The sequence below is a fragment of the Salmo trutta genome, chromosome 25 (assembly GCF_901001165.1).
Source record: "Salmo trutta chromosome 25, fSalTru1.1, whole genome shotgun sequence".
Lineage (NCBI taxonomy): Eukaryota > Metazoa > Chordata > Actinopteri > Salmoniformes > Salmonidae > Salmo > Salmo trutta.
In genome coordinates, this window is record NC_042981.1 from 10739526 (window position 1) to 10762307 (window position 22782).

Genomic DNA, 22782 nt, shown 5'->3' on the forward strand with positions numbered 1-22782 from the left:
ACTGGGTCCATAGTTACAGTAGCATAATGTACATACTGGGGCCATAGTTACAGTGGCATAATGTACATACTGGGGCCATAGTTACAGTGGCATGATGTACATACTGGGGCCATAGTTACAGTGGCATAATGTACATACTGGGTCCATAGTTACAGTGGCATAATGTACATACTGGGGCCATAGTTACAGTGGCATAATGTACATACTGGGGCCATAGTTACAGTGGCATAATGTACATACTGGGGCCATAGTTACAGTGGCAAAATGTACATACTGGGCCCATAGTTACAGTGGCATAATGTACATACTGGGGCCATAGTTACAGTGGTATAATGTACATACTGGGGCCATAGTTACAGTGGCATAATGTACATACTGGGGCCATAGTTACAGTGGCATAATGTACACACTGGGGCCATAGTTACAGTGGCATAATGTACATACTGGGTCCATAGTTACAGTAGCATAATGTACATACTGGGGCCATAGTTACAGTGGCATAATGTACATACTGGGGCCATAGTTACAGTGGCATAATGTACATACTGGGGCCATAGTTACAGTGGCATAATGTACATACTGGGCCCATAGTTACAGTGGCATAATGTACATACTGGGGCCATAGTTACAGTGGCATAATGTACATACTGGGGCCATAGTTACAGTGGCATAATGTACATACTGGGGCCATAGTTACAGTGGCATAATGTACATACTGGGTCCATAGTTACAGTGGCATAATGTACATACTGGGTCCATAGTTACAGTAGCATAATGTACATACTGGGGCCATAGTTACAGTGGCATAATGTACATACTGGGGCCATAGTTACAGTGGCATAATGTACATACTGGGGCCATAGTTACAGTGGCATAATGTACATACTGGGTCCATAGTTACAGTAGCATAATGTACATACTGGGGCCATAGTTACAGTGGCATAATGTACATACTGGGGCCATAGTTACAGTGGCATAATGTACATACTGGGGCCATAGTTACAGTGGCATAATGTACATACTGGGCCCATAGTTACAGTGGCATAATGTACATACTGGGGCCATAGTTACAGTGGCATAATGTACATACTGGGGCCATAGTTACAGTGGCATAATGTACATACTGGGGCCATAGTGACAGTGGCATAATGTACACACTGGGGCCATAGTTACAGTGGCATAATGTACATACTGGGTCCATAGTTACAGTAGCATAATGTACATACTGGGGCCATAGTTACAGTGGCATAATGTACATACTGGGGCCATAGTTACAGTGGCATAATGTACATACTGGGGCCATAGTTACAGTGGCATAATGTACATACTGGGGCCATAGTTACAGTGGCATAATGTACATACTGGGGCCATAGTTACAGTGGCATAATGTACATACTGGGGCCATAGTTACAGTGGCATAATGTACACACTGGGGCCATAGTAGGCATAATGTACACTGGGCCATAGTACAGTGGCATAATGTACATACTGGGGCCATAGTTACAGTGGCATAATGTACATACTGGGGCCATAGTTACAGTGGCATAATGTACACACTGGGGCCATAGTTACAGTGGCATAATGTACATACTGGGGCCATAGTTACAGTGGCATAATGTACATACTGGGGCCATAGTTACAGTAGCATAATGTACATACTGGGGCCATAGTTACAGTGGCATAATGTACATACTGGGGCCATAGTTACAGTGGCATAATGTACATACTGGGGCCATAGTTACAGTGGCATAATGTACATACTGGGGCCATAGTTACAGTAGCATAATGTACATACTGGGGCCATAGTTACAGTGGCATAATGTACATACTGGGCCCATAGTTACAGTGGCATAATGTACATACTGGGCCCATAGTTACAGTGGCATAATGTACATACTGGGGCCATAGTTACAGTGGCATAATGTACATACTGGGCCCATAGTTACAGTGGCATAATGTACATACTGGGGCCATAGTTACAGTGGCATAATGTACATACTGGGCCCATAGTTACAGTGGCATAATGTACACACTGGGGCCATAGTTACAGTGGCATAATGTACATACTGGGGCCATAGTTACAGTGGCATAATGTACATACTGGGGCCATAGTTACAGTGGCATAATGTACACCCTGGGGCCATAGTTACAATGGCATAATGTACATACTGGGGCCATAGTTACAGTGGCATAATGTACATACTGGGGCCATAGTTACAGTGGCATAATGTACATACTGGGGCCATAGTTACAGTGGCATAATGTACATACTGGGGCCATAGTTACAGTGGCATAATGTACACACTGGGGCCATAGTTACAGTGGCATAATGTACATACTGGGGCCATAGTTACAGTGGCATAATGTACATACTGGGGCCATAGTTACAGTGGCATAATGTACATACTGGGGCCATAGTTACAGTGGCATAATGTACACACTGGGGCCATAGTTACAGTGGCATAATGTACATACTGGGGCCATAGTTACAGTGGCATAATGTACATACTGGGGCCATAGTTACAGTAGCATAATGTACATACTGGGTCCATAGTTACAGTGGCATAATGTACATACTGGGGCCATAGTTACAGTGGCATAATGTACATACTGGGGCCATAGTTACAGTGGCATAATGTACATACTGGGGCCATAGTTACAGTGGCATAATGTACATACTGGGTCCATAGTTACAGTGGCATAATGTACACACTGGGGTAATAGTTACAGTGGCATAATGTACATACTTGGCAGCGGTGCTCTGTACCCATCTGAGGAGGGCCTTCTTGGCGTTGCCCTGGAACTTCTTGGGTACCACCTCCCTCTTCAAGGCGGGACTGCCTGTCTCTGAGTTACTGGCCATGCTGTCCACTGAGGAGGTACTGCTGGACAGGGCCTCCAGGGCTAACAGGTTACTGGTCAACTCCTCGATCTGACAGAGGGTCAGGAATTAGAGAAAACATTGCTGCGAGTGACCATGGCAACATCCAACAAAAGGGTTCTACCTGGACCCCAATAGTGTTCTCCTGCAGATACAACAACACATTACCTGGAAGTAGAGGATGACAGTCCATATCAACCCCAGGACAATGGATGGTCGACCGTCTGCTATGTCAGTGGCATGGATGTTGACTAGCTTGATCTGTTAGGAAAGAAAACCCAAATTGAACTGCAATTCAAAACTTGTCATAAAATGAACTTTCTGGGAAATGCAGATATTTATACATGGGTGCATTCTGAATGAATCTTTAACAAATAAAGGCATTTGTTGATTGAGTGGGGCCAAGTACACAGTTTAGCAGATGTTATAGCGGGTGCAGCGAAATGCTTGGGTTACTAGCTGCTGCTTTTCAACAGCTTATGGGGACCCTAATAAAATACCTAAATACCAAATACCTAAAAGTGCAGTAAAATGCCAAACAAGTACACAAATATTAAATAATAAAAAACTAGAAACAAGAAATCAAGAATGTCAGAACGAATCCAATTAGCAACCCAAATAACATTCTGATATTAGGCATTTATAGAGCAGAACCATGTGAGGCAGAAACAGCTAAGCTCAACTGAGGAAAATGAAAGATGTACCCTACTCATCAAAAAGAAAGGAGGACCAAGGCAAGCTTCATATATCGAATTAAAATGCCTTTATTTGTATGCCATGTTCAATGGAAACAAAGTTAAAAACACTGACACGTTCTGGCTGCATGCTCAATTTAACAGGACAGTAACAATAAAGCCAATGTATTGAATATCATCACAACAAACTTTGAATCGGCATTGAACTAGTTTCTCCTTTTTCCTTCTTTTTTTACTACTATTTCACAAAGGTTGGAAGAAGAAGAAGGAAGGAAAGATTTGACTCCAAAGTTTGAGTCAAAATACATACAAAATGCATGAAAGTTTTAAAGCAACTGGTTGGTGGCACAACAGTAATCAAGATGCACTATGAGGAAAAGAATGGCTCAACCAAAGAATATCTAGGAATATACACCGTGCATCAAACAAGAGGAATGCATAGAGTATATGTGTGTTTTACAGGCAGCCACTGACCGGGGATCCTCGGTACACAGACTGAGGTCAGAGGTCAGGCATGGTGAGAGAGGGTTACAATAAGAGATATGCCACAAAGAAATACAAACTGAGACAGGATGTTCCATCCATAGGGCCTTGCATAGAATCATTTCTTCATGCAGAGCCTTCATTTATCTATAGTGCCGTGAAAAAGTAGATGCCCCCTTTCTGATTTTCTCTAGTTTTGCATGTTTTTGATACTGAATGTTATCAGATCTTCAACCAAAACCTAATATTAGATTAAGGGAACCTGAGTTAGTTTTTTTCGCCAGATATAATGAGACCCATCTCGTCCAAAAAGGTGACTCAAGTTTGCCAAAAAGCACCTGGAAGCACCTGGATGATCATCAAGACTTTTATTTTCTTTCAATTTTTTTTATTAACCCCCCCTCTTCGGAGGACAAATATATTTTTTGTTTTCTTACAGCTTTTATGCTACATATACATTTTACAAATACATTTCACATATACAAAATGCATACACATTTTGCATACACATTTTATATACATGGAACTTTTATATAAAGCAGTTACTGTCACGACTTCCGCCGAAGTCGGTCCCTCTCCTTGTTCGGGCGGCGTTCGGCGGTCGACGTCACCGGCCTTCTAGCCATCGCCGATCCACTTTTCATTTTCCATTTGTTTTGTCTTTGTCTTACACACCTGGTTTCAATTCCCCAATTACTTGTTCATTATTTAACCCCCTGTTCCCCCGTGTTTGTTTGTGAGTAATTGTTTGTATGTTATACGGTCCATTATTGTGGGCTTGCTTATTTGTATTGTATTTGCCTATTTTTGAGTAAATTACGTTTGTTTACTCATATCTGCTGTCCTGCGCCTGACTCCTCGACACAAGTTACACACAGACCTCTTAACAGAATTACTCACCTGAACGAATGGAGTCAGCAGGAGCAGACGCCTTCCCTGTGGCGGTAGAAGAGTACGTCCAGCAGCATGCGACCATGTTGCAACGTCTGGGCACAGCCATGGATCGCGTGCTGCAGACGATGGATCGTTGGGAGAGAGGAGGAGGTTTTCCAGCGCCTCCACCAGCCCCACTACAACAGGTCCCACTGTCCACCCCTCCTTCACCCAGTCCCAGCGGGATTCGGCTCGCGCTCCCGAGGGAGTATGATGGGACGGCTGCCGGATGCCAGGAATTCCAACTACAGCCGGAGCTCCACTTGGCGACCGTCCACCTGGCTCCTTTGGAACGTGAGAGCGTGTCCGCCCTCGTCTCCTGCCTCTCAGGCAAAGCCCTGGAGTGGGCCAACGCCGTATGGAGTGAAGGAGACGTGGCGTCGGACCATTACGCAGAGTTCACCCGCCGCTTTCGGGCAGTTTTCGACCACCCGCCTGAGGGTCAAGCGGCGGGTGAACGACTGTTCCACCTGAGGCAGGGGAAGCGGGGAAGGATTTTGCATTGGACTTCCAGGCCCTGGCCACCAGCGCGGGACGGAATGACAGGGCCCTGATCGATACTACCTGTGCAGTCTGCGCGAGGACGTCCATCGGGAGGTGGCCTGCCGAGACACCATTCTCACGTTGGACCAGCTGGTGGACCTGTCCATCCGGCTGGACAACCTGCTGACTGCCCGCGGACGTCCGGATCGGGACCTGTCAGTTCCATCCCCCAGCACCTCCGCTCCGACGCCCATGGAGCTGGGAGGTGCTGCACTTAGGGCAACTGGAGGAGGGGCCATTCCCTGCACCATCTGTGGCCGCAGAGGGCACACTGCTGGTCGGTGCTGGGGGGGTTCCTCAGGGAGTCGAGGCAGCAGGCAGGGCACTCTCGTGTCACCCCAGGTGAGTCGGCACCAGGCTCATCCAGAGCCACCTGTTGCTCACATGTATGTGTTAATTCAATTTCCTGAGTTTTCCCTGCATTCCCAGCATAAGGCGCTCGTAGATTCAGGCGCAGCTGGGAATTTTATTGACCATTCATTTGCTCATAGTTTAGGGATCCCCCTTGTTTCTGTAGATATGCCCTTCCCTGTGCATGCCCTAGATAGTCGACTATTAGGGTCAGGGCTGGTTAGGGAGGCCACCGCTCCGCTAAGCATGGTTACACAGGAGGGTCACAAGAAGAGAATCAGTCTCTTCCTTACTGATTCTCCTGCGTTTCCCGTGGTGCTGGGGCTACCCTGGTTGGCCTGTCATGACCCCGCTATTTCGTGGCAACAGAGGGCTCTCAAGGGGTGGTCACGAGTGTGCTCAGGGAGGTGTGTGGAAGTTTCCATCGGTGCGACTATGGTGGAAAGTCCAGACCAGGTCTCCACCGTGCGCATCCCCTCAGAATATGCCGATTTGGCTCTCGCCTTCTGTAAGAAGAAGGCGACTCAATTATCACCCCATCGACGGAGGGATTGTGCGATAAATCTCCTTGTAGACGCAGCACTTCCCAGGAGTCACATGTATCCTCTGTCACAGGAGGAGACGGCGGCTATAGAAACATATGTCTCCGAATCCCTGGGGCAGGGATACATTCGGCCCTCCACTTCACCTACCTCCTCGAGTTTCTTTCTTGTGAAGAAGAAGGATGGAGGTCTGCGCCCATGTATTAACTATCGGGGTATCAATCAGATCACAGTGAGGTACAGCCACCCACTGCCTCTCATTGCCAGTGCGATCGAGTCAATGCACGGGGCGCGCTTCTTCACAAAATTGGATCTCAGGAGCGGACGAGTGGAAGACAGCATTTAGTACCACCTCAGGGCACTATGAGTACCTTAGTCATGCCATACGGGTTGATGAATGCTCCATCAGTCTTCCAGGATTTTGTTGACGAGATTTTCCGGGACCTGCACGGGCAAGGTGTAGTGGTGTATATCGACGACATTCTGATATACTCCGCTACACGCACCGAGCATGTGTCCCTGGTGCGCAGGGTGCTTGGTCGCCTGTTGGAGCATGACCTGTACGTCAAGGCTGAGAAATGTCTGTTTTTCCAACAGTCCGTCTCCTTCCTAGGGTACCGCATTTCCACTTCAGGGGTGGAGATGGAGAGTGACCGCATTTCAGCCGTGCGTAATTGGCCAACTCCCACCACGGTAAAGGAAGTGCAGCAGTTTCTAGGGTTTGCCAACTACTACCGGAGGTTTATCCGGGGTTTTGGTAAGGTAGCGGCTCCCATTACCTCACTGCTGAAGGGGGGACCGGTGCGACTGCAGTGGTCGGCTGAGGCGGACAGGGCTTTTGGTCACCTGAAGGCTCTGTTTACCTCGGCTCCCGTGCTGGCTCATCCGGATCCCTCTTTGGCGTTCATAGTGGAGGTGGACGCGTCCGAGGCTGGGATAGGAGCCGTGCTCTCTCAGCGCTCGGGCGCGCCACCAATGCTCCGCCCCTGTGCTTTCTTTTCGCTCCCCCTCAGTGTCCAGCTGGGCGGCGCCTGTACGTTCCGTCTGCTGCCCGTGACCGGTTGATCTATTGGGCCCACACGTCACCCTCCTCTGGTCATCCTGGCATCGGTCGGACGGTGCGTTGCCTTAGTGGGAAGCACTGGTGGTCCACCTTGGCCAAGGACGTGAGGGTTTATGTTTCCTCCCGCTTGGTGTGCGCCCAGTGCAAGGCTCCCAGGCACCTGCCCAGAGGGATGTTACAACCCCTACCCATTCCACAACGGCCATGGTCGCACCTGTCGGTGGACTTCCTGACGGATCTTCCTCCCTCACAGGGCAACACCACGATCCTGGTCGTTGTAGATTGGTTTTCTAAGTCCTGCCGTCTCCTCCCCTTGCCCGGTCTCCCTACACACAGGAACCATGAATTCTGTTCTCTATCAGAGAATTCTACAGGAGGCCATCTGTCTGTGAGCTGAAGCTGAAGTGTATCTGGGTCATGCAGCAAGACAATGATCCAAAACACACAATTAAGTCTACATGAAAATGTCTTAAAAGTAACACATTTGAGGTTTTGCAATGGCCTAGTCAAAGTCCAGACCTAATCCCAATTGAGATGTTGTGGCAGGATTTGAAAGGAGCAGTTCATGCTTGAAAACCCACAAATCCTGCTGAGTTAAAGCTGTTCTACATGGAAGAGTGGGCCAAAATTCCTCCACAGCGTTGTGAGAGACTGATCAACAACTACAGGAAGCATTTGGTTGCAGTCATTGCAGCTAAAGGTGGCACAACCAGTTGTTGAGTGCAAGGGGGAATTACTTTTTCACACAGTGGCATTGGGTGTTGTATACCTTGTTAATTAAATACATAAAATAAGTATTTTTTGTTGTAGTTATTTGTAAATTGTGACCTACTTGTTGTGTGTATGTACTGACATGTATGTGTAACTAATAGATGCATACACACCCTACATTTTCATGTTTTTAAATGTATGTAAATTGTAAAGTCCTTTGTCTGTAATGTATTTTTCGCTATATATCGGACCCCAATAAGACTAGCTGTTGCCATTGGCGTCGGCTAATGGGGATCCTAATAAATCTAAACTCAGGTTTCCTTAATCTAATATTAGGTTTTGGTTGAAGATCTGATAACATTCAGTATCAAAAATATGCAACAATACACAAAATCAGAAAAGGGGCAAATACTTTTTCACTGCACTGTATTTTTGTTCCTAAACACTATCAAACGATAGTTCATATTCAAACTGTTACTGTAGCATTAAATAGAGGTTCATCTACTTTTCACAAGCCTTGTCCTAAAGTTATTAGTGACATTGCTAAGAAGCACTTTGGTTTATATGTTAAACTCAAGCTATGACAAAATACTTCAGAAAACGACTAAGTTGTCACTCTGAGGGTGTGCTTACCTTCCTGCCTTCGAGGAACCTGAGGGCGGTGCCGATGTTGGACACCCAGTGGATCCTCTTCAGCTGGCGGCCCTGCTCACACGGCTGGGGGGAGAGGAGGGAGGGTTCAAGTGAAGGTCAAGTGTATTTCCCATAAGTAATACTGTAAATACAATGTAAATCTTACCAACCAGAGCGCTCACATTAAAAACAGCAAGAAAGTTCAACACAAATACATACTGTATACAACAACCAGCAATGTAAGGGAGTAGCACTGACTGACAAATAGGCATGTATAACACACAACTACAGTGTGATTATTGGCTGTGAATTCGTAATTCCTTTATTAATACAGTACATTTTTAGAATCCTCCCTTTACACTATTAGTGTGGTAATTAAATGTAACTGAACTCTGTAGCCCCTCAGAAGTATCCAGTGGCCAGGCTGTTTATATTAAGAGCAGTGCTTACCAGTCTCTGTCCAGACAGCACCTCCAATAGAGCTAACAGTTTCACCCCATCTTTGATGTCCTCGAAAAGGTCGGTGACCTCTAGAGGTGGTTTACACTAGGAAAGAGAAGAGACAACATCTTAAGTCAACAGAGAAACGAATAAAAGACTTAGACATTGAACATTCTTTGAACATAGCAAATGGTATACTGTTACAAATTATAGACCTACTGTAGTTTAATAAAGGCTCATTATCTCATTATAATCCCCTATAATCTCTCAATATGTAAATCCGAGAAACACAAGACATTCATTCTCCCCCAGTCCTTGTGTTGATGACAAAAGAGAGCAGAGAGCTAGCTAGCTACAGGCTGGGGTCCAGACCCAACAGCTTGATGGCTAGCTCCAGGCTGGGGTCCAGACCCAACAGCTTGCTGGCTAGCTACAGGCTGGGGTCCAGACCCAACAGCTTGCTAGCTAGCTACAGGCTGGGGTCCAGACCGAACAGCTTGCTGGCTAGCTACAGGCTGGGGCCCAGACCGAACAGCTTGCTGGCTAGCTACAGGCTGGGGTCCAGACCGAACAGCTTGCTGGCTAGCTACAGGCTGGGGCCCAGACCGAACAGCTTGCTGGCTAGCTACAGGCTGGGGTCCAGACCGAACAGCTTGCTGGCTAGCTACAGGCTGGGGCCCAGACCGAACAGCTTGCTGGCTAGCTACAGGCTGGGGCCCAGACCGAACAGCTTGCTGGCTAGCTACAGGCTGGGGTCCAGACCGAACAGCTTGCTGGCTAGCTACAGGCTGGGGTCCAGACCGAACAGCTTGCTGGCTAGCTACAGGCTGGGGCCCAGACCGAACAGCTTGCTGGCTAGCTACAGGCTGGGGTCCAGACGCAACAGCTTGCTGGCTAGCTACAGGCTGGGGTCCAGACCGAACAGCTTGCTGGCTAGCTACAGGCTGGGGCCCAGACCGAACAGCTTGCTGGCTAGCTACAGGCTGGGGTCCAGACCGAACAGCTTGCTGGCTAGCTACAGACAGAGCTATAGAGAGAACAGAAAGAGCTCCTCCGCAGCTGTAAAGAGGGTGCCTGTGCCTCAGAGCCTCTGAGGTGGCTTGGTGCCCATTCCTGAGGCGGTGTGATTCAGTGCTAAACCAGAGCATGGGTCCATTTAACCCTAGCTGGGCATAGTGGTTTCATGTAACATACTGTATCCAACGAATGTATTATCAGAGCTGAGGGAATTCTGACTGACTGAGGACAGAGCAATCTACTTTATGAAACACAGAATAATCAAAGAATTTTGACTGGAAATCAAAGGTTTTAATTAATTAAGCTCTGCGCTTTGTAGGAATTGTATTGGAAGGCTGAGCTGTTTCGTTTCACAACTCGACACATAGCATGACAGGATGACAGTATGCAATTGGCTGTGACTGTGTGGGGCACAACAGGCAGGCAGGCAGGCAGGCAGGCACACACACACACACACACACACACACACACAACACACACACACACACACACACGTGAAAATGAAGGTCTCCACTGTTTTTTGTGCTGTTTTCTTTGCTTCAGAGACAGAATCCAATGAAAGACTTGTAGATGCTAGTATTCCTCCGTGACTACAAGTATCCTAACCACAACAAGAACCACTAAAATATAGAAATTAAATTCAACTATTTGACTGGTAACATGAAGCACACATTTCCAGAATGTCATTCTACCTGTATGAGTCACAAGGTAAACCATCAAGCCCATCCTGGGTTTAAGTGACAAACAAAGTCACATGTCAAGCTCCCTCCTCACTGTCATAACACACACAGACACACGTGCACACGCAAACACGCACACACTTATCACGCACGCACAAACACACACACACTGTCATAAAACAGTAAATCAGTGGAAGAGTGCTTGGTAATGTGAGAGGAAATGGACACTATGGGAAAAGCGTGACTGCAGAGTGAAAGTTCAAACTGAAAGAGAAGCACTTTCCATCATAAATTCATCCTCGCTAATGTCATAGGAATTTTGTTACATTCAGAATCAATATTGAAAATGGGATCTTTCAGGCACCCACCAGGGGATCTATTATAATCTATTCAGAATGGCTTTGCTTATCGGACGAGAAAGGTTTAGATGAGATATGATAAACTGATTGACAGATGATCTGATAAGAATTGAGAGTTGAATCCATCATACAGTAGCAGTAGGTTACAGTAGAGCAGGGTTTCCCAAACACTGTCCCGGGGCCCCCTGGGTGCACGTTTTAGTTTTTGCCCTAGCATTATACAGCTGATTCAAATAAAAATAACCCTGGTGTAGATGGCTGAACTGGAGAGAGGCCTATATCATGACTTGGCTTATTCTACAGGTCTATTGATATGTACAGAGAGAGAGAGAGAGAGAGAGAGAGAGAGAGAGAGAGAGAGAGAGAGAGAGAGAGAGAGAGAGAGAGAGAGAGAGAGAGAAATAGAGAGAGAGGGAGAGAGGGAGAGAGAGAGAGAGAGAGAGAGAGACAAAGAGAGACAAAGAGAGAGAGGGAGAGAGAGAGAGAGCTGGAGAGAGACATGGTGGAGCTCAGGGAGCTAGTCCACACAATCCAGGCAGAACAAACTCACAAAACAGACCAGCACAAAAACACCCCCCAACAAGACCCGGAGGGCAGACACCCTCCCAGACCTGCAAGACCCCCTCCCAAAGGACCTGCACCGAGAGAACCCACGCCTGGACAAAAGGTTTCACTGTAATAGTGAAGGTGTAAACTTGGCAGTAGAAAACCTAAACAGTATATTTGACCTTTCCGGTTCCCTATCAAATAAAAAAATGTCAAGCAGACAACCTAAGAAAATTAACAACAATGTGAAATGGTTTAATGAAGAATGAAAAAACCTAAGAAAGAAATTGAGAAACCTGTCCAACCAAAAACATAGAGACCCTGAAAACCTGAGTCTACGCCTTCACTATGGTGAATCACTAAAACAATACAGAAATACACTAGGGAAAAAGAAGGAACAGCACGTCAGAAATCAGCTCAATGTAATTGAAGAATCCATAGAATCTAACCACTTCTGGGAAAATTGGAAAACTCTAAACAAACAACAACATGAAGAGTTATCTATCCAAAGTGGAGATGTATGGATTAACCACTTCTCCAATCGTTTTGGCTCTATGTTACGTGAATTAAGTTATCAATGTTCTTAAACCGAACTTCAATTAAACTATTCAGTCTACCCCACCAGAGTGTGTAAGATTCTGGTTGAATGAAGCAGACGGATAGCCAGCCTACAAGGGTCAAAACGTTTATTTATGAGAGCTCTGAAAATCCTTACAATGTACAAAGCCTTTTATATTAACACACACACACACACACACACACACACACACCAGTAGAGAACTCCACCCAGCTTTAGGCGGCTGTATTTTTCCACAGTACCCAGACCACCTGTCTCCTTATCTTTTGCCAGCCTAGCTGTTCCCAGGCCGTTGTTTCTCTCCCTAACTTAGGGAGACATCTTCTCCTGTTCCTTTCCCAAGGTCGTCTTATCAACTCTGCCCTGCTCATTTTGAAGTGGTACCAGTGTCTTACTCACACAGTATTGGAATATAGTATTTAACCCATTATTATAGCCTTATTTCGAATACATTTCAACAGGTTATAGGGTTTCTGAGTGAAATCATTTAGTCAAACCTTTAATCATATAATTTCCATTACACTCTATAACAAAGAACAAACAGCAAAAACATATATATGAACAAATACAAATCTTAGAATCAACTATTAAAGACTACCAGAACCCACTGGATTCTCCAATTATATTTAATGAACTACAGGACAAAATACAAACCCTCCAACCCAAAAAGGCCTGTGGGGTTGATGGTATCCTCAATGAAATGATAAAATATACACACCACAAATTCCAATTGGCTATACTTAACCTCTTTAACATCATCCTCAGCTCTGGCATCTTCCCCAATATTTGGAACCAAGGACTGATCACCCCAATTCACTAAAGTGGAGACAAATTTGACCCCAAAAGCTACCGGGGGATATGTGTCAACAGCAACCTTGGGAAAATCCTCTGCATTATTATTAACAGCAGACTCGTACATTTCCTCAGCGAAAACAATGTACTGAGTAAACTTCAAATTGTCTTTTTACCAAATTACCGTACGACAGACCACGTATTCACCCTGCACACCCTAATTGACAAACAAACAAATACACCAAAACAAAGGCAAAGTCTTCTCATGCTTTGTTGATTTCAAAAAAGCTTTCGACTGAATTTGGCATGAGGGTCTGCTATACAAATTGATGGAAAGTGGTGTTGGGGAAAAACACACAACATTATAAAATCCATGTACACAAACAACATGTGTGCAGTTAAAATTGGCAAAAAACACACACATTTCTTTGGAAAGACAGAGATGCAGCTTAAGCCCCACCCTCTTCAACATATATATCAACGAATTGGCGAGGACACTAGAACAGTCTGCAGCACCCGGCCTCACCCTACTAGAATCTGAAGTCAAATGTCTACTGTTTGCTGATGATCTGGTGCTTCTGTCCTCAACCAAGGAGGGCCTACAGCAGCACATAGATCTTCTGCATAGATTCTGTCAGTCCTGGGCCCTAACAGTAAATCAGCAAGACAAAAATAATGGTGTTCCAAAAAAGGTCCAGTTGCCAGGACCACGAATACAAATTCCATCTAGACACCATTGCCATAGAGCACACAAAAAACTGTACATACTGTACCTCAGCCTAAACATCAGCGCCACAGGTAACTTCCACAAAGCTGTGAACGATCTGAGAGACAAGGCAAGAACGGCCTTCTATGCCATCAAAAGGAACATAAAATTTGACATACCAGTTAGGATCTGGCTAAAAATACTTAAATCAGTTATAGAACATATTGCCCTTTATGGTTGTGAGGTCTGGGGTCCACTCACCAACCAAGAATTCACAAAATGGGACAAACATAAAACATTTACAACATAAAACTCCAAATAATGCATGCAGAGCAGAATTACGCCGATACCCGCTAATTATCAAAATCCAGAAAAGAGGAGTATATTCTACAACCACCGTAAAGGAAGCGATTCCCAAACCTATAACAAAGCCATCACCTACAGAGAAATGAACCTGGAGAAGAGCCCCTTAAGCAAGCTGGTCCTGGGGCTCTGTTTACAAACACAAACAGACCCCACAGAGCCCCAGGACAGCAACACAATTAGACCCAACCAAATCATGAGAAAACAAAAAGATTAAAGGAAAGAATTTACAAAAAAACTGAGCAAACTAGAATGGGGTGGCAGGTAGCCTAGTGGTTAGAGTGTTGGACTAGTAACAGGAAGGTTTCAAGATTGAATCCCCAAGCTGACAAGGTCAAAATCTGTTGTTCTGCCCCTGAACAAGGCAGTTAACCCACTGTTCCTAGGCCGTCATTGTAAATAAGAATTTGTTCTTAACTGATTTGCCTAGTTAAATAAAGGTACAATTTAAAAAATAAATAATAATACATGCTATTTGGCCCTAAACAGAGTACACAGTGGCAGAATACCTGACCACTGTGACCGACCCAAACTTAAGGAAATCTTTTCTTTGACTATGTACGGACTCAGTGAGCATAGCCTTGCTATTGAGTAAGGCTGCCGTAGGCAGACCTGGCTGTCAAGAGAAGACAGGCTATGTGCACACTGCCCACAAAATGAGGTGGAAACTGAGCTGCACTTCCTAACCTCCTGCCAAATGTATGACCATATTAAAGACATATATTTTCCTCAGATTACACAGACCCACGAAGAATTAGAAAATAAATCAAATTTGGATAAACTCCCATATCTACTGGGTGAAATACCACAGTGTGCATCACAGCAGCAAGATTTATGGCCTGTTGCCACAAGAAAAGGGCCCACCAGTGAAGAACAATCACCATTGTAAATACAACCTATATATATTCTGTGTATTTATTTTCCCTTTTGTACTTTAACTATTTACACATCATTACAACACTGTATATAGACAAAATATGACATTTGAAATGTCTTTATTATTTTGGAACTTTTTGTGAGTGTAATGTTTGCTGTTAATTTACTGCAATGTTTCCCATGCCAATAAAGCCCCTTAAATTGAAATGTAACAGACAGACAGACAGACAGACAGACAGACAGACAGACAGACAGACAGACAGACAGATAGACAGATAGACAGATAGACAGATAGACAGATAGATAGATAGATAGATAGATAGATAGATAGATAGATAGATAGATAGATAGATAGATAGATAGATAGATAGATAGATAGATAGATAGATAGATAGATAGATAGATAGATAGATAGATAGATAGATAGATAGATAGATAGGAGGGGGAGAGAGGAAGAGGGAGAGAGAAAGAGAGAGAACATGAGAGTTAAAGAGAATGAGAGAAATATATTTATACTGTACCAGTCAAAGGTTTGGACACACCTACTCATTCAAGGGAGGGAGAGAGACAGACAGAGAGAGAGAGAGAGGGAGAGAGAGACAGAGAAAGAGAGAGACGGACAGACGGACAGACAGAGTGAAAGAGAGTGAATGTGAGAGACTTGCTTTGGCAAAGTTAACATATGTTTCCCATGCCAATAAAGCCCTTAAATTGAAATTGAATTGAGAGAGAGAGAGAGAGAGAGAGAGAGAGAGAGAAAGAGAGAGAGAGAGAGGGGGGGGGTGAAGTGTGTGTATAACATGAATAATGAGGAATAGGCCTCCGTGGTGACTTTGTGGCCAGCTACATGACTTCCAAAGTTTTGAATCCACACTTTGAACTGCTGCCTCGTGGGCAGATCTGACAGAACAAAAGACCAATCTCTGTGCCCTGAGCAAGCAATGTGCTGTGTTACCTAATGCTTCTGAGCCAGCAAAACCTGGCTGCTTAAAATACAGCAAGAAAACATGGTACGCCCTAACACTTTCTATTAAGTGCATAATCTGTAACGCATTATGAACACAGTCATGATGACAATGATTAGGTCTGACCCCATTTAGTCGACTGGTCGATTGTTTGTTCAATAGGCTGTCGGTAGACCAAGATGTCGCGCAGTATATTTTATGGTACATGAGTCAACTGTCTGATTCACACCTGTCTCAGCGGACTAATCCATTGTGGAGGCCACAGATGGGGTGGCACACCAGTAGTAAATGTACCGTTAATTCTCATCATTTCTAATCTACAATGTTTGTTTGGTTATGGTAATTTATGTTAATGCATTCAATATATTATTATTACAGTCTTTTACCATTCTCATTGTTGGAGTGGACATGTTGTTCGCAGAGCCACAACCTAGGCTCCACTTCTTGAACTGCACTGTTAGTTAAGGGCTTGTAAGTAAGCATTTCACAGTAAGGTCTACACTTGTTATATTCGGTGCATGTGACAAATAAAGTTTGATTTGATTTGAGGAAAACGTTTTGGTTTATTTCATTCCATTTAGGAGATTTGTTTGTAGTGCTCCTGTCAATGCTGAGTAAGGACGCACACCTGATTATACATAGAAGTAGGCCTAGGCTACCTAGCCTGTGTGCAAATGTAGGCATATAAATGTGCCCATTTGGGGATCTGATAGTATTTCTGATCGTCTTAACTCACGACCCATGTGGAACTTCTCAAAGTAAAGTAAACAAAGTCTGTTTTTACATCCATTGAGAATGACAATAGTTCCTCAACATAGCCTATTTGAAAAATCTTTCCAGCTCTCTTTCAGTCACCACTCAGTGTGAAAGGGGGGAAAAATGTCATGCTCTGATCCGGTGTAAAAGTCATAAAATCGGCTAGCAAGAGCTTCAGGCCCGACCCAAGTTATAGTTGATACAATGTTTCAAGTTCCTTGCCGACAGTCCATGCGTAGCCAATGTGATTTATATGATATTTATTTGTATTAGGGTACAGTATGTTCTACCTGTTTTTATTTGTTGGCTTTATTTATGTAGGCATATTTTTACATAGTTGGCAATGGCAATAGAAGTTATTTTGAGAATTTTGATTAATCACATGATAATGATTTTGAGATACTAAGACTTTATCGTAAGTGAAATGAAACTCTTCCACGAAAATGTGCATATAAAAACCATAACTGGCACGCAGATCGGTAGAAATGGTAAGATAAACTGGCACTCCAAATGGAAAAGGTTGCCGACCCCTGGTGTAGCCAATTAGGAGCGTAACTGCAGAATCTGTGAAGGCCAGCAGCAGCAGAAGGAAGAGGGTCCAGAACAGTTTAATTTTCAACTGGGCTATCTTGATCTCTGGCTCCCTCTTGAGTCATGTATGTGTCTTACTTATTTAATCACAGTGTGCTTTAAGCATCAGACAAGCTCAGTAGCCTACATATAGTTGATTTAATTAAAACACATAGTGTGTGTCTATATAGGGAAAAATACACGCTTCAAAATTTTGACCAATCGATTGGTTGAAAGAACAGATGACTCTAGGTAAACCAATATTTGTTTTGGTCAGGGACAGCCTTTTGATGAATTTCCATAATATGTGTTTATAACGATGGTTATAGGTCATTATGAGAGTGTTTATAGTGTTAAGTAGCTGAACTGCCACCTGGGCTTTAGGAGCAGTCTGACTGCTTCCTTCAGAGACAAGCTCCTCCCATCTCACGCTCTCCATCTGCACCGTGCTGCTGCACTCTCCCTGCCTGCCAAACCGAGCCATGGACACACACACACACACACACACACACACACACACACACACACACACACACACACACACACACACACACACACACACACACACACACACACACACACAGCTCCAACCTACAGGTAATATTTATGTAATTTTGTCCATTTATGTACAGTAGTTCTGTCCTTGAGCTGCTGTCTATTAATGTTCTGTATTATGTTTCATGTTTTGTGTGGATCCCAGGAAGAGTAGCTGCTGCTTTTGCAACAGCTAACGGGGATCCTAATAAAATACCAAATGCCATCTTCTCCAAAATGGCCTGGTGAGCTCCTCTACAACAGTGCCAGAGATAGTTCTACCTCTTGGCAGAGACAATGCTATTCCTTTCTCCTCATCTTGACTGTTCGAATCACATTGACTCAGTAAGACATACTGCAGGCCCACTGTGGCCTGCTCAGAAACTGAGCAACACAGGGATCTCTGCCCTGAGTCATATTTACTCTTTCTGTCTGACTCTCCTCTGGTTCAGATGTTGTTGTGACAACCCAACATGGTGTTGTGACAACCCACTGGTTCCAATGTTGTTGTGACAACCCAATATACTCATCTTCAGCACAGTTGTCACAATTAAAATAACTCTACAGGACTGATACTGAATTCCACAAACAACTCAGTAACTACCGTCACACAATCCAAACAAATGATGAAAAATATAGCTCCAAATGTTGCGAGCCTACCATGACCTCAATCAAACTGTAGTTTCCATATGTACATAAGGTACCTAAAACCTCTGACATTATAAGTGATTAAAACAGATTCAATGTAACGGAGCCTCTCAGAATCATTATGATTGGATGACAACGGTCCAATCTCAGTTCACACATGAAATGAAATGCCACTGTCCATAGAGAGGCTATAAGACTGGCAGTTACAGACATTACACCCTGATCAGGTTAATATTCAGGATAGAAATATTACCATAGTGATAAAATGGTTGTATCTCAGTGATTTTAGCGTTGTAATAACATGACCTCATAATCTCAGCTCCTATACCGAAATGGAAGCTGTGTGTGTCATAATGGCCCATCATAGGCTACACATGTCTTATAAAGTGTTGTGAGAGAAGTACAAGGAGAAAAATAAAAGTCATATCCTCTTACCTTTGTCAAGTGGGAATTGATCCATTTAGTAAAAGTTCTCTTCTGTACTGCTTCTTGCTCATCTGTAATAAAAGTGGAACAGAACATTGTCATGATGTCACAGAACATTGTCATGATGTCACAGAACATTGTCATGATGTCACAGAACATTGTCATGATGTCACAGAACATTGTCATGACGTCACACAGACACCGCTTAGTCCGCTTACGCCCACTGCTGCCTCCCCTGTTTCATACTACAGTATATTCTCTGTTCCCAATGCTTCATGTAGCCTGTTAAATTAAGTGCATTCACAAACAGTGTGAATATTTAATCGAGTAGTGAGTAGTGTCCATTACAATAACAGACCTCTGATCTCCCCAGCCCCAGACCTCACGGTATCAAAGGTAGGCAGGGTTATGGGACAGATGAAGGGAGGAAGTGAGGAAAGGAGAAAGAGATGAAGGGAAGAAGAGAGGAAGGGAAGAAGAGAGGAAAATATGCAGTGGACAATTCTTCAACACAACTAGACTCTGAATGGACAAAACATTAGGAACACCTGCTCTTTCCATGACATAGACTAACTAGGTGAATCCAGGTGAAAGCTATGATCCTTATTGATGTCACCGGTTAAATCCACTCAATCGGTGTAGATGAGGGGGGAGACAGGTTCAAGAACTGCAACGCTGCTGGGTTTTTCACGCTCAACAGTTTCCCGTGTGTATCAAGAATGGTCCACCACTCAAAGGACATCCAGCCAACTTGACACAACTGTGGGAAGCATTGGAGTCAACATGGGCCAGCATCCCTATGGAAGACTTTCGACACCTTGTGGAGTCCATGCCTGATGAATTGAGGCAGTTCTGAGGGCAAAGGGGGTGCAACTCAATATTAGGAAGGTGTCCTTAATGTTTTGGACACTCATTGCAGTTCAAGACCTAACGGATCAAGAACGGGACGTGTGAAGAAATGACCAAAGACGCACTTAAACTTCACAATAATACTGTCATTTGCCTTACAGTTAAAAACGGTATATACATAGAATCTAATCACGCGCAATAGATATTGACAGGAGCTTGCTTGCATCCTAACACTATGAGGTCATAAGCAGAAGAGATTTCTATTCTTGCAGACTCACTGCTCAGTGCCCAATCCACCAATAACGACATGCGTGGCCTTTCAGGTCACCCCCAACCAAGCCCTTTATGGAGGGGGGATAATAACTGCAGGCAGACTCTGTGTCTCATGCATAATGCATTTCTGCTTTCACACAAAACAAAACATCTGATTTGGTGGATCCAACTTCTGTCGCTGTCATAGAAAAGAAGGGTGACATAGATAGATACAGTGACATGTCTGCCGGTAGGTTGAACAACACTGGACACACACAGTGGCCATTTTTTTTTTAAATTCGCACTTGAAATATACTGCCTGGTCACTTGCTGCAGGAGAACAGGGCCAGACTAACACACTATCATGCATCTGGCTCATGCGTCTAGTTCACCTACATATAAGCCACAATCCAAGGCAGGTTTCCTTGTTGTTTTCTATCTAAATCCTGAGAGAACGGAATGCAGCGATTATCTATATAAAACGCTGCTGCCGGCCTACTTACCACGGAGATACTGAAAGAATCCCGTCACCAAGTTAAGAGAAGAGGTCTTTTTGACAGTTACATCCTTATAGTGAGCCATTCTCCAGTCACATGCTCGCCACCTCCCTCCCTATGCCCTTCACATTGTGAGCTTGTTGTGAGCCTCTGTCTGTCTGTCCATCTGTCTGTCTTTCTGAGCACAGGATGACAGTCCATCCACAGTGGAAAAAGAAACCGAGGAAAGAGGGGGAACCACAGCTGCTCCTTTCCCTTTTATTTCAGACAGGAAGCAGAATAGATCTGGGCAGCCTCAGCCTGGATGGTCGCTTGTTTCCCGGTGACAACACAGAACTGAGCTGCTGGGGGTTAGCTGCAGGAACGCAGCCTCAATCCCTTCCTACTCCCCGACACACACACACACACACACACACACACACACACACACACACACACACACACACACACACACACACACACACACACCAGAGCAGGCAGTGGAAACCCCTCTAACAGAGACAGATATTTACGATATTTCCCATCATCCCATCCTTCCCTCCTCTTCCTGTTATTCTCCCATGATCCAGAGGACAGGAGCCACGCTTGTGTTGTGTGGATGTCATGTGTAATGCATGTGATGTGTGCACAGCCCTGCCTCCTCTACACTGCCAGCCTCCCTGCCTCCTAGTAGCCCCGCCTCCCTGCCTCCCAGTAACCCTGCCTCCCAGTAGCCCCGCCTCCCTCTAGCAGCAGCATCCATCCCAGACAGGAGCAGGAGAGATCAGCCTGGAGCACTGTTCAACCAATCAGGGAGGCAGTGATGTCACAGGCTGCCTTTGCTGCATTATCCCCCATTTAAGCATGGAGGGTGTGAGTATGCATGCATGTGTGTCCGCGTGTGTGTGTGTGTGTGTGTGTGTGTGTGTGTGTGTGTGTGTACTGGGAGGGTGTGTGTGTGTGATTGTGTACTGTATGTGTGTGTTTGTGTGCTTGTTTGTATGTGTGTGTGTGTGTGTGTGTGTGTGTGTGTGTGTGTGTGTGTGTGTGTGTGTGTGTGTGTGTGTGTGTGTGTGTGTGTGTGTGTGTGTGTGTGTTTGTGGCTAAAGTCTTCTAAGATTGAATTATATTAATGCTATTACATTTCTTTCCCTCCAACAAAGACCAGAACATGCTAGAATACAGAATAGTATTAACAGAATAGTATTAACAACATGCTATAATACCCCAGCATGGGGCAACAGAATAGCATCAACAACATGCTACAATACCCCAGCATGGGGCAACAGAATAGCATCAACAACATGCTACAATACCCCAGCATGGGGCAACAGAATAGTATCAACAACATGGTACAATACCCCAGCATGGGGCAACAGAATAGTATCAACAACATGCTACAATACCCCAGCATGGGGCAACAGAATAGTATTAACAACATGCTACAATACCCCAGCATGGGGCAACAGAATAGCATCAACAACATGCTACAATACCCCAGCATGGGGCAACAGAATAGTATCAACAACATGCTACAATACCCCAGCATGGGGCAACAGAATAGTATCAACAACATGCTAGAATACCCCAGCATGGGGCAACAGAATAGTATCAACAACATGCTATAATACCCCAGCATGGGGCAACAGAATAGCATCAACAACATGCTACAATACCCCAACATGGGGCAACAGAATAGTATCAACAACATGCTACAATACCCCAGCATGGGGCAACAGAATAGCATCAACAACATGCTACAATACCCCAGCATGGGGCAACAGAATAGTATTAACAACATGCTATAATACCCCAGCATGGGGCAACAGAATAGTATCAACAACATGCTACAATAACCCAGCATGGGGCAACAGAATAGTATTAACAACATGCTATAATACCCCAGCATGGGGCAACAGAATAGTATTAACAACATGCTACAATACCCCAGCATGGGGCAACAGAATAGTATTAACAACATGCTATAATACCCCAGCATGGGGCAACAGAATAGCATCAACAACATGCTACAATACCCCAGCATGGGGCAACAGAATAGTATCAACAACATGCTATAATACCCCAGCATGGGGCAACAGAATAGTACCAACAAC

General features: G+C 44.6%; 1 protein-coding gene across 6 annotated transcripts in view; it reads right to left on the reverse strand.

Annotated features, from left to right (window-relative positions):
• The window catches only part of LOC115162000 (nesprin-1), a 163333-nt gene that overhangs the window by 114626 nt on the left and 25925 nt on the right, over positions 1-22782 (reverse strand). For 3 of the 6 annotated variants that reach the window (XM_029712891.1, XM_029712890.1, XM_029712887.1), the window contains exons 1-7: positions 20696-21331; positions 19101-19162; positions 9286-9381; positions 8836-8919; positions 4051-4071; positions 3050-3142; positions 2748-2932 (exon numbers count right to left, since the gene is read on the reverse strand). In XM_029712891.1, coding sequence (XP_029568751.1) covers positions 2748-2932; positions 3050-3142; positions 4051-4071; positions 8836-8919; positions 9286-9381; positions 19101-19162; positions 20696-20774 — 620 coding nt within the window. In that variant the 5' untranslated portion in view covers positions 20775-21331. Of the gene's footprint in view, positions 1-2747; positions 2933-3049; positions 3143-4050; positions 4072-8835; positions 8920-9285; positions 9382-19100; positions 19163-20695; positions 21333-22782 lie in introns of those variants that run through there. The other 3 variants (XM_029712892.1, XM_029712888.1, XM_029712889.1) reach the window with 3 other exon arrangements.